Source organism: Symphalangus syndactylus, chromosome 21, assembly GCF_028878055.3.
Source record: "Symphalangus syndactylus isolate Jambi chromosome 21, NHGRI_mSymSyn1-v2.1_pri, whole genome shotgun sequence".
Lineage (NCBI taxonomy): Eukaryota > Metazoa > Chordata > Mammalia > Primates > Hylobatidae > Symphalangus > Symphalangus syndactylus.
This window is the reverse complement of record NC_072443.2, coordinates 68,120,237-68,136,987: the sequence shown is the minus strand read 5'-3', so window position 1 is coordinate 68,136,987 and position 16,751 is coordinate 68,120,237. Positions and strand designations below refer to the sequence as shown.

Here is a 16,751-nt window from a genome sequence, read left to right as displayed (position 1 = left end):
GAAGGTGACATCCACTCCATCATGAAAATGTCAAATGGTTTTATATAAGACATCTTGCTTGATGCAGCTCAGTGTTTCTTAAGCCATTTTATCATGGAGAGAAAAGAAAATTTAAACATTTCCGAGTTATAGCACTGTCTCAGACTATTATACAAATCCATTGAGTTATTTTTAAAACTATAATTTGGATGCCAATGTTATAAAATATCTCTTCCTGCTGGCTATAATAAAAGTTGTTGATCTATTCCAAGCATCCTGAGTAGAAAAATGTTATTTAATGATTTTGCATGCATGAAGTTAATTTCAACCTCTGGAATTCATAGTAGCTGAAAAAACTTAATGCTGTTTCTTAGTGAAGAGAAATGTCAACACAGCATGCTTTTTTTTTCCTTCTTTTTTGGCTGTGTACATTCCATGTTGTCAATGAAAATGGCAGATGGACTGTCACTGACATTTTTGCTTTGTGTAGTTGTTGCCATAGAAATGAAAAAGTTTTTTAAATGGTGATCATAAGAGTCTCCTTTTGTTCATTGAATTTGCCTTGTTATATTTTCTTCTTAGAAGTTTGACCTAAAACTGTTTTTGAATAATTATTGAGAAAAAATTTCAAGGATTTTTAAAAATCACTGAAATAAAATGTGCTATGTCAAACCAGCTGCCTTTCTAAGCTGCTTTTTGTCCATTTATCACACTCGTCAGATTCTGTTTCCCTCTAAGATAAAGTAGAAACCTCTTTTTTTAAATTCCAGCATATAAATTTGAATAATATTATTTGCAAAAGGGAAAATCGAAGCATTTACTATTTATTAGAGCCATTAGAGAACCATAGTGCCAAAGGTTTTGTGTAAACATGACACCATTACTGTTAGGTGAAAAAAACAAGTGATTATTAGGAAATGATTATTATTCAGAATACATTAACAATAGCCTTGGATCTTTAAAGTCATTTTAAAATAATTTGTTTTAGTGTTCAATTTATAATGGTGGAATGATCTATAATTGTCCAAAGTGAAAATTTAGTCTTAACCATTTTTATGCACTGTTGCCTTTCTATGCTTTATTAATGAAATTTAAGCAGTCTCCAGTGGTAACATAATGCAAAGTTGGTGAATTAAGGATCAAAGCATTAAAGAAAAATGAAGGGCATTGTGTATACTAACAGCTATCAAGACTTAAGTGATTATGTACTATAAAATGGGCTTACATTTTCTTTAGGTGGGCTATAAATTTCAAAACCTTTAAACCAAGAAAGAAAAAGCATTGAGTTACATTAGTTGCTTAAACTAAATATACAGAACATACATACTGATGTTTAAAGAAACCCCTTATTTTCTCATCTTGTTCCAACAGAAGAGGTGCAGACAGTATGGTAGCTTTAAGAAAGTCTTTTTTTTCTGTTTGCTTTTTATTTTTATTTTAGATGTATGGCAGTAGGCATTCTCAAGACTTTGTCTACCTTTTGCCTAAAGAATATCCTTACTGCTGTTGAAATATTTTAGACTGATTTCTGATTTCCAAAGACTGAATAAACATTAAAAATGTTTCTATTAGGAAAATGTTAAAATGCACCCCCAAATAGAAAGATTAGCATACCCTCCCCCTTTCTTTCTCTCTCTCTCTCTCTCTCTCTCTATATATATATATATCTTCTTCAACAATATTCATTATTGCATCGATTTGTTTATTCTAGCTCTTCTACCTAAATTAGCTGTTTCTACCTTGAAAACCATCCCACAACACTGATTCGATAAAGGAAACATTTATTATTGTTCCCAAGTCTACTGTTTCTTTGGGAGATTCTGCTGAACTTAGCCAGTCTTGACTGATACTCACCAGCTGGTTCTAGCATCTGTGTTCAGCTGACAGGTTATGTAGGGCAGTCTCATCTAGGATGGCTGCCATTTTACATTTAGTGGCTGGCTGTCTGTTCGCCAGGATGATGGGGATGATCGGCAAAGTGTCTCTTATCTTCCAACAGGTAGGCCAGGCTTCTTTTTAAAATAGCTGAGCAGAGTTTTCAGAGACAGAGAGAAAGAGGAAAAATGTGCAAGGCTTCTTGAGGCCTAGACCAGAACTCATTTTGGGGTCAAAAGCCTGCCAGATTCAAGAAGTGAGGAAATAGCTTCTTGGGAGGAGCTATAAAGTCTTATTACAGAGTGTGTGACCACAAAGAGGGGAAGAGAATCAAATAAGTTTTTGCAATCAATCAACCACACTCTCGCACTTTTGGGGAGAGTATTTTATATCAATCAATATCATTTCACCACTATATACGTTAGAGAGTACGCCTTTATTTTGCAAGTTTTTATGATTTTGTAACTCTAATAAAATCCACAGGCCGGGCACGCTGGCTCACGCCCATAATCCCAGCACTTTGGGAGGCCGAGGCGGGCAGATCACGAGGTCAGGAGATCAAGATCATCCTGGCTAACACAGTGAAACTCTGTCTCTACTAAAAATATAAAAAATTAGCTGGGCACGGTGGCGGGCGCCTGTAGTCGCAGCTACTTGGGAGGCTGAGGTAGGAGAATGGCGTGAACCCGGGAGGCGGAGCTTGCAGTGAGCCGAGATCGCGTCACTGCACTCCAGCCTGGGCGACAGACAGAGCGAGACTCCGTCTCAAAAAAAAAAAAAAAAAATCTACAGAAGTTAACCATGCTACTTGGATCAGAATATTAGTAGGAGGGACTATATCCTCACTGCCACTATCAATACAATGATCATCACTGTTACTAGTATTAGCAAATTTTATTTATTTTCCTCTGCTAATGATACATTACCTAACTTAAATCTCGTAAGCATGCTATATAGCAGCAACTCTTACCCTAGTTTGTACAGATGAGTGAGAAGGTTGGGTAAACTACCCCAAGCCATCTGGTAATGGTAGCTTTGAACCCAGGTTATACTAACTTTCCCATGGTCTTATCACTGCACATCACATTGTCATGTGACCAGTTAGAAGGCCACAGTAGCTTTGCACTTACTTGAGAAGCCAAGTAGAATGGACAAAGATTTAGCCATCCCTCTTTTCCATTTCTCAAGGAAGAATATAAATTTAAATAAAGGGAGCAAGTTGTTTCTAGATTTGCCACCATGGAGCACTTTTAAAAACATTGGAGGGATCTATGTGGTCACTTTATAATACTCATGATGTGTATGTTAGAGGCTTTTGTTTTGAAGAGGCAAATAACTTTATTTCCTTTTTGTTGTGTTGTAAGTAACCCTAGAAGGTATGCACACTTGTCCATGTTAAACTAATGTCTTGAAATCAGTGTATTCTTAATTTTTATCCCACTAGTCATACTGGAGAAGCTGAGGGAATCAGGAAGATTCGATTGCGTTGAAGCAACTGCATTGTCTGGGGTAAATACCCAGGGTTCATTGTCTCGTGCCAGGAAAATTTAGAACACGGACACACATGAGGAGTTTAGGAGCAGAGGTTTAACAGGCAAAAGAAAGAGAAAGGAGAACAGCTCTCTCTCTCTCTCTAGTGAGAGAGAGGGGCTTCCCAGAGGAAAAGGCTGGCCTGCTGCAGATGCACCATATTTTATAGGCAGACTTGAGGAGGTGGTGTCTGATTTATGTAGGGCCCACAGATTGGTTTGATCAGGTGTGACGTTTACATAGTGCACAGAAAAGGCTGGCCACCCTATCCTAAGTACCCTAATCTTATTATGTGAATGGGCTTTCCAGTTGACTGGTACCATCTTGTCTGCTCCTTACTGTACATGTAGCTGGCAAAGGGAAGGGAAGATGGAGCTGCCATTTTTTAACATGATTGGCACAACTGCCAGGGTCTATGTCTGCAGCTCTATTTTACAGGCTGCTCTTTGTTAGAAAATGATTTGGGGGCTGCTTTTCATTGAAAAGGAAAACCTTACCGAGGACTCTAGTACCCTCACTATCTGCCTAAGTAATTTCTTCTTAACTCCTTTATCAGTATGATGTGACACTAAGAGATCTATTAGGCTGGTGCAAAAGTTATTGCGGATTTTGATGGCAAAAACCACAATAACTTTTGCACCAAGCTAAATTGTTCTTTTAAAGTGGTTGGCAGGGATAATTTTTTTTTTCCTAAGGATGAGCTAAGATAGTAGGAATATTTAACCCAGTTTATCCAGATTTATAAAAATGAATAGTTCCTTTATGGATCTGAGTTGATGTCATTAATATAAGCTATTAGACATCAGCTTCATGTGACTGAACTTCAAAAATATTTTAGTAAGAGTATAACTGGAATGTTTATAACACAAACAAATGATAAATGTTTCAGGTGATGGATACCCCAATTACCCTGATGTATTATTCCACGTTGTATGCCTGTATCAAAACATCTCATGTACCCTATAAATGCTATGTACTCATAGAAAGGAAAATTTTTTAAAAAATTAGTTCTTGTTTCAGTGCCAGCTCCATCCTGAGTTTCAACAATTGCTAACATCTTTGAAGTCTTGCATGAGGCATTAAATGCCAGTTTCAAGAAAGATAAATGGGAATATAATTTTATGGCTATCTTACTGTTGCAAAATGGAATTCCTAAGAAACATACCCTTTATGAATTCTGACAATGAAATTAAGACTGACTTTCTGTTTTCAATCTGAAAGCTATTTTGGAGCTTTCGTCATCAGCTAATGGAGTCTTACTTGAACGGGGTCACATTTAAACTTCTAATAATTTTTATGTTGTAGCCTGTGAACATACAAATTTCAGGTAAATTGAAGCTAATTCCTGCAGGAGGTAAGGTCATATGTAGAATTAGTCATTATTCATATTCTGAAAAGTGATGATGTCATTATGGGAGAGAATTTCTTGGGTCAAGACCATGCACTTAAAACTATTAAAATTCAAAAAATTGGATCACCGTTACTGAATAATTAGTATCTATAAGCTACTTTACTACCACAATTAGAGACCAGTGAACTTACTGCCCTAAATCAGGAGATTAATGGAAATTTAGAGTGTTCTCACTTATTTGGCCATCTAGTTATTCTTGTTCCCTATTTCAGAGGTGAGGTGATGTTAAATATTAATCTGGAAATACGGTCTCCTAGTAGCATAATACTTGAAAGTCTTGCTCCTTACAAATAAAGGGCAACTCGTAAAACACATACATGAGATGCTCTTAAAGCCATCAGCATCGAATATTAATGGAACCAAATATTAAATAATAACTAGATTGCAAGTAAAGATTGATATATAATAAACAATGATTTTAGATGACTATTACCAAACTGTTACAGGAAAAAAAAACAGGAAAAAGATAATTCAAAGGGCAGGACATTGATATTTTCCTCAAAATTTCCCTATTAATAATAGCTACATGGTTTAATGTCTCCCAACTTTGTACACATATGTAGGACTCACTTTTTGTGGTTAAGGCAGTATTTTGCTTTTTATAATGAAAGCATTTTTCCATGTTTTATTTTGTTGACTAGGATAACTCATTTCATCAGAAAAGTAGTGTCAATTAACATAGTGACACACTTGAAAATATATGTTAAATTTACCAGTAGAAGTTAAATTACAAGTTATTTGTCATTAGAAAATATTCTGAAGCATACAAGAGTCATTTTTTCCAATTCCCATTTTACAGATGGGTCAGTTGAGGTCAGGCAGAGTAGAGTAATGCCATTACTCTAATTCAGGACAAAGATTCACAACTTTTTTGGAGGTAGGAAGGTAGTATTTTCCTTTATGATTAATATAATTTTGTTCTCAAAGTAAAACATAAATGGTATTGCTGTTCCTTAAGACTCCTAAAACTGTGAAATAACAGCCATTAGTTACTACTTTAAATTTTACCAGTCTGTACATATATATACAAAAGATACAGGTCTATAATATCTTAAGATGCAATTTAAGGGGAAATAATAAAGCAGAAATACTTAGAATTTAATGTAAGTTTAACGACTTTACTATCTCTGTGTTAGCTAACTTTTTTCACCAGTTCTAAGTGAACACATAGAGTAAATGATTTTTAGGAAACAAAAGAAAATCACTTACATGAAAGACTAATTATCACATTTTGGAGCAAATTATTGTATTATTACGTGCAAGAATACATGATAGACAATGTAAAAACAATGTTTAGACATCTATTATCACAATGTTTCAGAAAAAAATTGAAATTGTAAGAGAAAGTAAAAAAAATCGAAGCCTTAATTCTTATTCTGTTTCTGTAAACTTTGAAATGAATAAATATTCTGTTTAAATGAGAAGCACCTTACGCCTTTGTCTTCTGCTTGAACCAAACTCACATTCGTAAATTTCAGTTAAAATGGCTGGTCTTTATTCTTTTGTTCTTTATTATTTCTTTCCTCTATCTTGCTGGAACTATCCATCTTCTATTAGTGTGAAAACTTTGAAGATGAAAAGCTGTTTCACCAGAAAAATCAATGATGTATTTGTGATCCTTAATAATGACTCAAATGGGAATAGATATCTCATATAAAGAACTGAGTAAAAAAGAACCACTTTTTAAATAAAATTAACTAAATGAAGTTATTCTCTTAGCCATTAACACTCATCAGTCGTATACACCATGGAATACTACACAGCCATATAAAGAACAAAATTGTGTCCTTGCAGCAACATGGATGCACTTGGAGGTCATTATTCTAAGCAAATTAACACAGGACCAGAAAACCAAATACTACATGTTCTCATTTAGAAGTGGAAGTTAAACACTGAATACACATGGACATAAAGATAAGAATAATAGACATTGTGGACTACTAGATGGGGGAGGGTGAGAGGGAGTGAGGATTGAAAAACTACCTATCGCGTGCTATGCTCATTACCTGAGTGATGGCATCATGTATACACCAAGACTCAGTGGTACTCAATTTTACCTGTGTAACAAAACTGCAAAGGTAGCTCCTGAATCTAAAATACAAGTTGAGAATAAAAAAGAAAAACCACTCGTGTATAATATCATACCTTCCAAGTAAAACTTCCTCTGACTTATGATTTTTTGGAATAGTCTGTGGTTTACAGTAGAGTATATATTCACTGTCCTTTATTTTACATACAAAGAGGAAAAACTAATTTCATATCATGTTGAGTTATGAGAGAACAGTTTCATAAGGAGGAAACATACTGCCACACCAAAAAAAAAATGTGTTTAATTTGTTCTGTTGAAATTTTAGAGTTTGTGAACTAACATGTTATTCTGTTTGTGTTTTTAGCTTCCAGGTTAACTAAGGTCTCAGCTTTAAACCAAAAGTGAGAGGAGACGTTAAGATTTTCATTCTTACTGGGTTGTCTTCTTCCTGAAGGGCAATGGAGCCACTTTTACCTGGAAGAGGATTAATCGTATCTCTAATTTTCTTCCTGTTAAAATTCTCAACAGCAATTGAAATACCACCTTCAGGTAAGGTTAAAGCATTCAGTGCCTATTAATGGAATTTCATATTTGCATTTTGATTTTTAAGTAGAATACTTATGGATTGAGGGTGTGACTTTTCTACCATATTTCTATATATTCTTTAGCAATCTGTCATGAGAATTCGTATCTATCTTTTTCGTTTTGTGGGTGGCTGATACATGACTGCTGTAATTATTTTGCAACCCAGGCTTTTAGTTCCTTATGCAAACTTAGAACATAACAAGAATAATAACCTATAGATAAGTTAGTATTTTTCCATATGTCTGGGATTATCTGCAATATTACCAACAACTTCACTTTTATATACATAGGTTAATCAAGGTTCAGAAATTACTGGCATTCAACAAATTATGGAATTGGATAAACTTTGTATTCTTTTTTTCAAAATGATTATATTTAAGAATGAAAACAATGAATTAGCAAAATAATAAGCCATTTAACAAGTAAAAGTATAAGATGATATGAACTCTCAAAATCTACAGCATTATATAGTGTGAATTCATATTAAGAGGTTAAACAGTAGTCTGATGGAAATATATAAATATATATTCTAACATATATTGGTAAAATGGATGCAGATTTTTAGCCATTATAAATCAGTTTGAACAAGCCATGGTAATTAATAGTTAAAAAAAATACATCAGCATCAGCAGGACATGGTGACACATGACTGTAGTCCCACCTATTTAGGAGTCTGAGGCAGGAGGATTGCCTGAGCCCAGGAGTTCAATACTATAGTGTGCAGTGATCACACCTGCGAATAGACATTGCACGCCAACCTGGACAATATAGTGAGACTTTGTTTTTTTAAAAAAATAAAAACTAAAACAATTTTCAAACAGAACATATGTAATAGTATATCAAGTCTGTCACGTATAGATCTTGCAAATTGTTCTTGTATTACATGTATATGGGCTCTAAAAGACCCTTGAGAGGTTATTAAGACGTTTTTATCCATATCATTCAGGAATAATCTCTATTGTCTCTTCGGTATATAATTTGGAGAGTTATTATATTACAGATATTGGTTGTTTATTAGAATCTTAGTATTGCAGGTGATATTTGTGGATCTTCTAAATTCTAGAGAAACAGTCTTGAGCTCATAAAATTTAATAAATCTTAGAAAAGTGTTGGGACTTAACTAAAACGTTGCTTTTGAAGTGCTCAGACAGACTGAGTGTGAATAGAAAAGGAAACAACTCTCTGACTATATATAATATAATGTATTTAAAAACTATTCTAAGGGCCACCTTAAATTACTTGATGTAGCTGTTTTATACTATGCACTTTGGAAAGCACTGTAATTGTAGTTCCATCCCCCCAGGTAGAAACCCCTTCTCTATTATTTTTAACAAATAAGTAAGCTGTTTTGACATTTCCATTTCTTAAGCAATTCCACTTATCTGACCTACAAATATATAGACTTAAAGTCTGCTTTACATTTGGCTGAAATCTTTCAGCCTACACAATATGTTAGATTTCTTCACTGACCAGCCTTTTTGTAGAAATTCTGGTCAGGAGTCTAAAGTACCTTCATCTTTAGTGAATTCTTTTGCTTTGAGTATGCAGTAGCAAGTTAAGAGCAAGCTTCTTGGTAATCCTGTGGAAAAATATTAATAATTTCACATTGTCTTCCCAATAGCAACGAAGATGCCACTGAGATTCCTGATTCAGATTTCTGACAATAGTCTCTGGCATACACATTTATTCTTTATCATTTCTTACTTTGTCAGTGGTGAACGATGTGAAATTTTGTATTAATTCCTGGCCCACATTTTTATTCTGGTTGTCTCAGTTACTTATGCATTTTCATGCTGTAATGTCCTTAGACAACAATTGTTATAAAATATTAATGACATGTTTTCAAAACATCTGAATATTATTCATTTATTTCAGGGCTCTAGAGCACTCACAAGTAAATGCAACTAAGGCAGGTGTCCAATTTGAATGTCAAGGAGTCTGGTGTCTCTATAAGTGGCTTAATTATAGAGGAAAGGATTTATAATGTAGAATATATATTCTTATAAACACCCAAATGTTATTAGCTCCGTTCCCCGAATAATTAGTTATTGCTGATCCTTTACAACCTTAGCAAATTTAGGAAAGAATAATGTTCTAATAAACAAGTTGTTCACAAGTTATTAGCTGATATCTAAGGGACTGTGGCCATTGCGTATCATCCCTCACCATTTATAACTGCAATAAAATTTAAATAATATGAATTTGCAGTAAGCTCAAGTCCTGCTCTACACAGAAAGAGTAGTATCAGAAACAAAGTGAATGTGAATGAAAAGACAGATATTTTGCATGTTGGTTTATGAATATCCAGTAGATAAACACTGAACTTGAAGTAATATCCATAAGCTGGTAAAACTCACTTATCAGATTTATTGGGCAATAATGAAAAATTTTAAAAAAATAGAATTAATAGAAAAAAATTAGAATTTGGAAAGGCATTTAGTTTTTATTCTACTCTGGCTGTCAATGCTCAAAATGTGGTTTGCAGAATTCTTGGGGTCCCAGAGACACATCCAGATGGTCTGTGAGATCAAACTGTTTTTATAATAAACCTAAGATGCCATTTTTTCATTTTCACTGCGTTGTCATTTGCTCTGATGTTACAAAAGTAATGAGGGCTGGGCATGGTGGCTCACGCCTGTAATTACAGCACTTTGGGAGGCTTGAGGTCAGGCGTTCAAGACCAGCCTGGCAAATGTAATGAGACCTCATCTCTAAAATATATATAAAATAAATAGCTGGGTGTGGTGGCTTACACCTGTAGTCTTAGCTACTTGGGAGGCTGAGGCAGTAGGATCATTTGAGCCCAGGAGATTGAGGCTGCAGTGAGCCATGATCATGCCACTACATTCCAGCCTGGCATTGGCATCAAACTTTACTCGTAGTCAGGAGATATTTAATGTCCATATACTCAGAGTAAAAAACTCTGAAAACCAAGCAAAACAAAAACAGTTTTGCTTACGATTATAATTGTTGAAGCACTTAAAAATTATTAATGTTATTAATTATCTACCTTGGAATACATACTTTCTAACATTCTAGTGAACTGGGAAGTAGATATAAAATAATTCTGCTATGCATCAAAGTATTATGATGATCTCTATTTCTTGATTGCATCATTGCTTGAGTCCTTAGCTGGACATCATCTTTACTTTAAAGTTATGACTGACAAATTATGGTTGCTCAGATAGGTATAGGTCAGATATTTTCCTTTTCCTGAAAGTGAACCAAGTGAGCCCATTCATTTCAAGATAAACAACTGACCATATATAAGGTCACTGATAAAATGTGAGTGTTCAAGAAAACGTTAGAATTGTGGAGGACATGTATTGTCTACTGTAAGCTTCCCGATACTTAATACTACTTATTAGACCAGTGGCAATTTTAACAAGTGTCAATTTTTGATATTCTATAATGAAGTGCATCAATGTTTGGAAGACACAAATTTCAGTGAGCAGATATTTTTTCCAAATGAAAGCTTCATGATGTTACAAAATCATTTGTAGATTAAAAAAAGTAAAATAGTTTAATGGTACACAATATGAAAAGTTGATTGATAGGGTCTAGATTTCACATTTCAATGAATGTTTTAAAAACTACACTTGTTGTATCTACAATCATCAGAAAGGACTCGAAAATTTCCCATCATTTTTTAACTACGTTATCTGTGTAAGGCTGAATTTTCTTTATATCTTTGAACAAATCAACCCTGTTGCAATAGATGGAATGCAGAAGCAGATATAAGAATCCATCTGCCTTCTCAAGAAATTACAGAGATGGCCTGTAGTTCTAGCTACTCGAAAGGTTGAGGTGGGAGGCTTACTTGAGCTTAAGATTTCTAGGCTGCAGTGAGCAATGATCCTGCCACTGCACTCCAGCCTGCATGAGCGAGCAAGACCCTGACTCAAAGAATTAAGAAAAAAGCAATTACAGAGATTTGCAATAATGTAAAGTAATGTCATTCTTCTCATAATACTTAAAGGTTTTCATAAAATATGTGATTTATTTTAACATGGAATTATTTTAAATAAATTCATAAGTAAAAATTTTGAAAGACTTTTTCAGTTTTTTTCCTATTATAGTAAATATTGTTAGCTATACCCCACATGAACAAATGCTCTTTGAGATGTCTTGTAATTTGTAAGACTGCAGGAGAGTCCTGAGACCAACACGTTTGAGAACAATTTATGTAGGCTAAATCCTTAATATTAAAATGAGAAAACAGAGAATGGTTCAGGGCCTGGTCAAATGTCACAGGTTTTAGGGTCTCATTTGCAACTCGACTGTGGAATAGTACGTATTTAAGTTAGGCTCTGTGCCTGTCTCCAAATTGCTTTTCTCATACTTTATTTGCCAAAGTCAGGTGCCTGCTGCTGAACAGTTTGCATTTCCTTATGAATCAACTCTTGCCTTTTATTAGAGATTCTAAGAACTGTACTAAAACTGGGATGTCTCCTTTTGAAAAATATTGAGTGCTCATCAGCAGTAGATCTTTACACACATCATGATCCATGTTTTATTTCAAAGCTTAATCCAAGTTGTATTTTCAGCATTAGCAAATTTATTTTACAGTTGCAATTCTCAGAAATGTAATCTCGCCGCTCTACTAGGTGAGAGGCAAAATCACTTCCTACTTTTATTTTTTTATTTTTATTTTTTTACTTTTATGAAAGAGTCTCACTCTGTCACCCAGACTCAAGTGCAGTGGCTTGATCACACCTCACAATAGCTTCAACCTCCTGGGCTCGAAATTATTCCAGCTAATTTTTACGTTGTTTTGTAGGGACGAGAATCTCCCTATGTTACCCAGCTTGTTCTTGAACTCATGGGCTTAAGCGACCCTCCCACCTCAGCCACCCGAAGTGTTGGGATTACAGGTGTGAGTCACCAAGTGTGGCCCACTCCCTACTTTTTAAGATTGTGTTTGTCTTGTAGATTACTTATCAAACACAGAGTTTGTCACAAGATGAGAGGATATTTGAATATGAAGAATGTATTAATGCCATTATGCATCAGTTATTATTTTATAATAATGGTTATTAGTAAGTTAAATTCTCCAAGGAAACAGAACAAAACTCTCAATAGATAAGTGAGAAAAAGTTATAAAATGAAAACTTATAAATGAGGAATAACAAACACTAAACAAGCCCATGAAAGAACATTTATTAACCAAAAAAAAGAAAATTAAAATAAAGAGAATAAGGAGTTTATATTTTCCTTTGTAATAAATGCTAAACTATTTTATTATTTTGAAATGCTAGCATTCACTGGTGGCAAAAATATAGCGAACCACTCTGTTTTTGTTATTTGTGTATATATTCTGTGGTGAAATGATATTTACAATTTACCCAGAGTAATTACCATTTGTGTCCATGCCTGGAAACTTATCATAAATCAGTAATTCAATAAAGGAAAAATCTATTTACTCAAAATTCCTATTGAAATAGTTTACCTGGAAGAAAAAAAAATGGATAATAATCTAATGACCAATAATACAATTATTAAAAATTATAGCATATCAGCGGGAAGAAATAATGTAAAAGCAGTACATTAATGATAATGTGTTTATAGAAACATGGAAGACTACAAACAGAACTTTCAAAGTGACTGAACTAAGTAAAAATGCATATGCATGCTAACATAGATTGAATGCCAATAATTTTAATAATACATATTTTTAAATTGTGATGACATAGCAACTTTTCTTCTGCTATAAAAATAGTTACATTATTCTGAGTTTAAATAAAATGAACATTTATTAAAACATGAAATGACAGCAGTGAAGTGTATTCCTTAGAAGTAAGTACATGTTGCAAAGAGAGAGTGAGATTTATTCTGATTTTCACTTTTGTATCATCCTTTCACTTATCAGTATACAAAAGAGGTTTAAAGTGTTTTCGCTATAAATAACCTTGCCTACTGTTTGAGTAGTGTGTTTTTAAGTACATATTTTAATATTTAGTTCAACAGGTTCCAACAATCATAAAACAGTCAAAAGTCCAAGTTGCCTTTCCCTTCGATGAGTATTTTCAAATTGAATGTGAAGCTAAAGGAAATCCAGAACCAACGTGAGTATTCTTTCAAACTAAGTGATTCTTTAAATGTGTACTGTTCTTTATGCTATTCTTTACTCTTACCATCGTAAGTTTGTTGAACTATGAATCTACACATGATTAAAGCTAAGTGTTTACAAAAAAAAATCCATGCAAACAAAAATAAAATTTGGTTATTTTACATACGTTTTTCTGCCAGTTGAATTTATTTTGACCATAAACTAAGGGCTGTTATTAAAATACTTAGAGTAAACTTTGGTACAGCAGAAATACTCCACAATCCCTTAGTCTACAAATAAATAAGGTAGCTAAAAACTAGAAGATCCTTTATTCTACTTAGTAAAACGTAGCATTTATTAAGTCAAAGTTTGTAAATATCATTCTATACATATTTATAATTGTGTGTCTTTAAATTTAAACATCTTATTCTGTGGATAGGTTGTTACTTGATTTTTTTTAAGTTGTCATAGAAATATTGTCATCTCCGGTGGCAGAGTACTATTTGCATGATATACTACTATCTAGTATTATTTTATTTTATAATTAAATAATTGTTATTCTAGGTGACCATAATCACTGATGAGCTTTTTCAAAATACCTTCTATGTTTGGGGAGGGAGAAAAAAATGTGGATGTATTGGAAGTGAGAAGGGAGAGGCTGTGGGAAGAATTCCCAAAGTTAAAATTCTATGTGATTCTAAAATGGAAAGCAAAGCTACATACTTTTATTATTCTGCATGATTATCTTATATTCATTAAGAATATCCATATTTCATGAAAATTGATGATTTTCAATTGTATCATGACTATTATTATTGCCTGATAAGTTGATATTTAGTAATCATTAGTGACCCATTAACATGCTAAATTATAATTATTTCTATGTTTAACCAAGTGGAATATATTCAATCAATATATGTAAGTATGGATAGAATTACAATGGAATTAAGGATAATTTATTCAATTAATATGAATATATTGATCAATGTCATGATATATTAATATTGATTAGCTGAATTATTATGTCAAAAGGTAATACCATACACTTGTCAACAGTGAAATATAAGACACACAGAGAGAAGTAACATAAGTCAGGAGGGTGGCTGGGTAGGCCTACTCCTAATGAGAATACATGTCCATTGAAGGTTTGTTACTCCTGTTGGAAGAATAATCACATAGATTAGTGTAAGAATATGGCGTCGTGAAATACACCCAAATTTGCATTGGTAATTCCAATATACAATGCTGAATACAATCTAATTGGGAAGTCATTATTTGTCAATCAGATTGATAAAGATTTAAAGAGACTTCTTAATGTCATTGTTCGTAGAACTGACACTCTAGCATACTGGGGTGGGAATTTAACTATGTACATTTTTTTTCTAGGATATAATTTTGCAACATTTATCAAATACTATAAAAAGTTTTTAATTATTGGTTTATTGATCCCATTTCTAAGGAATTGGCATATTGAAATATTTGGACAAGTACCAAAGAATAAATATGTAGGGTTGTTTCTTACAATATTGTTCTTAAAAGGAAAAACATTGAAATGGTTAAAAGTAATTAAAATAGTAACCATATGACAGAAGATAATGTAGCTATAAAAATTGTCTTTAGTATCATTATAATAATGGAAAAATTCAGTTGGCCAAATTATATATTCAGTGTGGTCTCAAATATGTGATAAAATTCTAAAAATACTAATAGGAAATATTAGCAAATGTAATAATACTGGGCTTATCTGTTTTGGGATTTTGAGTGAGTTCCTTACACACACACATACATGAACAGAAATTAGATATGTTTCTTGTAGTCTCCAGAATATTAATATAATCTTGTATTACCTTTCTAATTAAAAAATAAATAATTTTAATTTAAAAAAGCGAAAGCTAATTTCAATTTTAATCCTCTTATTTGTCAAGCTATTTTATGGACAGTAATATTTCTCAGATTCTTCTGAGACCCTTATTTATATTCTGTTATATTCCAGTAAGTATATACTTTTTATCATAAAATGTCTTGACTTTGTCAATTTGATGCAATTGTTAATAAGTACTCTAAAATATGTTATTATTTTTCAGGATTATTAAGTTTAGTTTTATTTTTTAGATTTACGTGGACTAAGGATGGCAACCCTTTTTATTTCACTGACCATCGAATAATTACATCTAACGATTCAGGAACATTCAGGATCCCAAATGAGGGGCACATATCTCACTTTCAAGGGAAATACCGCTGCTTTGCTTCAAATAAACTGGGAATCGCTATGTCAGAAGAAATAGAATTTATAGTTCCAAGTAAGTACTATAAAGGGAATTTCATTTTATAAATGTTTTAGTGAAGTATTAAATAGGAGTTATATTGGGTTCCGATGAAATAAAGCGATTATTAATCAAATCAACTTATATGTGTCTTGTATTTTATTTATAAGGAAAAATTTCCTCCAGGTCTTGACACTTAAAATTGGATGACCTTAGAAAGCAACATAATTTGACTCTGTTTCAGTAACCTTGTATCTAACATGGAAAAATATATCTGCTTTGCCTTATACGATGAGAATTAAACATATTATTAGTTAAACTTGGCCAAATTCCATACAGTAATAGATAATCCCAAAACCTCTATGTAAACCCGAAGTTATTCCCTGATAAAGCAATTTACTATGGGCCTGGCAACTCTTTCATGCAGCCTTCTCGCTGATCTCAGCTAATGGAGACATCATCATTCTGTGGTTGCCTCTTGTGAAACATGCCATTTTGGTCAAAGAGTCTGGGACAGAAACATGAAAAATTGTACACTGGCTCTTAAATGCTTCTAACAGGAAGTTATGCAGGCAACTCCTACTCATGTTTTGTTAGGTGGGGCAAAGCAAGTTGCATAGTCCCATCTAACATCAATAGTATGATGCTCATTAGGAAAGGAGAACCAGCTATTGGTAATGTTAACCATAAATAAAATTTATGTAAAACTGCAAGACACTTTGCTATTAGAGGTGTATTTATCAGTAATTGTCCCCTGAAGTAGTGTACTTCATTCATAGCTTATTTGCCCTATGTGCATGGGATATCCATGACCACCTTTTGTATTTTATCATGTTTTCCCCCGTTCTTAATATATCCACCATTACACAATTTTAGCCAAAGCCTTTATAGGATAAATTGGTAAGTATAAAACTGTCAGCCAGCTTCTATTTGGCAATTTCTTCTTTTAGAGTCCTAGACATGAAAGTATTTCAAAGAAAGTCCTAGGACTTGCAAAATATGAACACTTGATTCTGGGGGTGCAGAATG

At 33.3% G+C, this 16,751-nt stretch overlaps 1 protein-coding gene across 12 annotated transcripts in view; it reads left to right on the top strand.

Moving 5' to 3' along the window:
• Nucleotides 1–16,751, top strand: part of CHL1 (cell adhesion molecule L1 like) — a 214,700-nt gene that overhangs the window by 117,479 nt on the left and 80,470 nt on the right. For all 12 annotated transcript variants that reach the window (XM_055259527.2, XM_055259522.2, XM_063630735.1 and 9 more), the window contains 3 exons: nt 7,189–7,373; nt 13,369–13,474; nt 15,571–15,758. In XM_055259527.2, coding sequence (XP_055115502.2) covers nt 7,283–7,373; nt 13,369–13,474; nt 15,571–15,758 — 385 coding nt within the window. In that variant the 5' untranslated portion in view covers nt 7,189–7,282. The remainder of the gene's footprint in view (nt 1–7,188; nt 7,374–13,368; nt 13,475–15,570; nt 15,759–16,751) is intronic.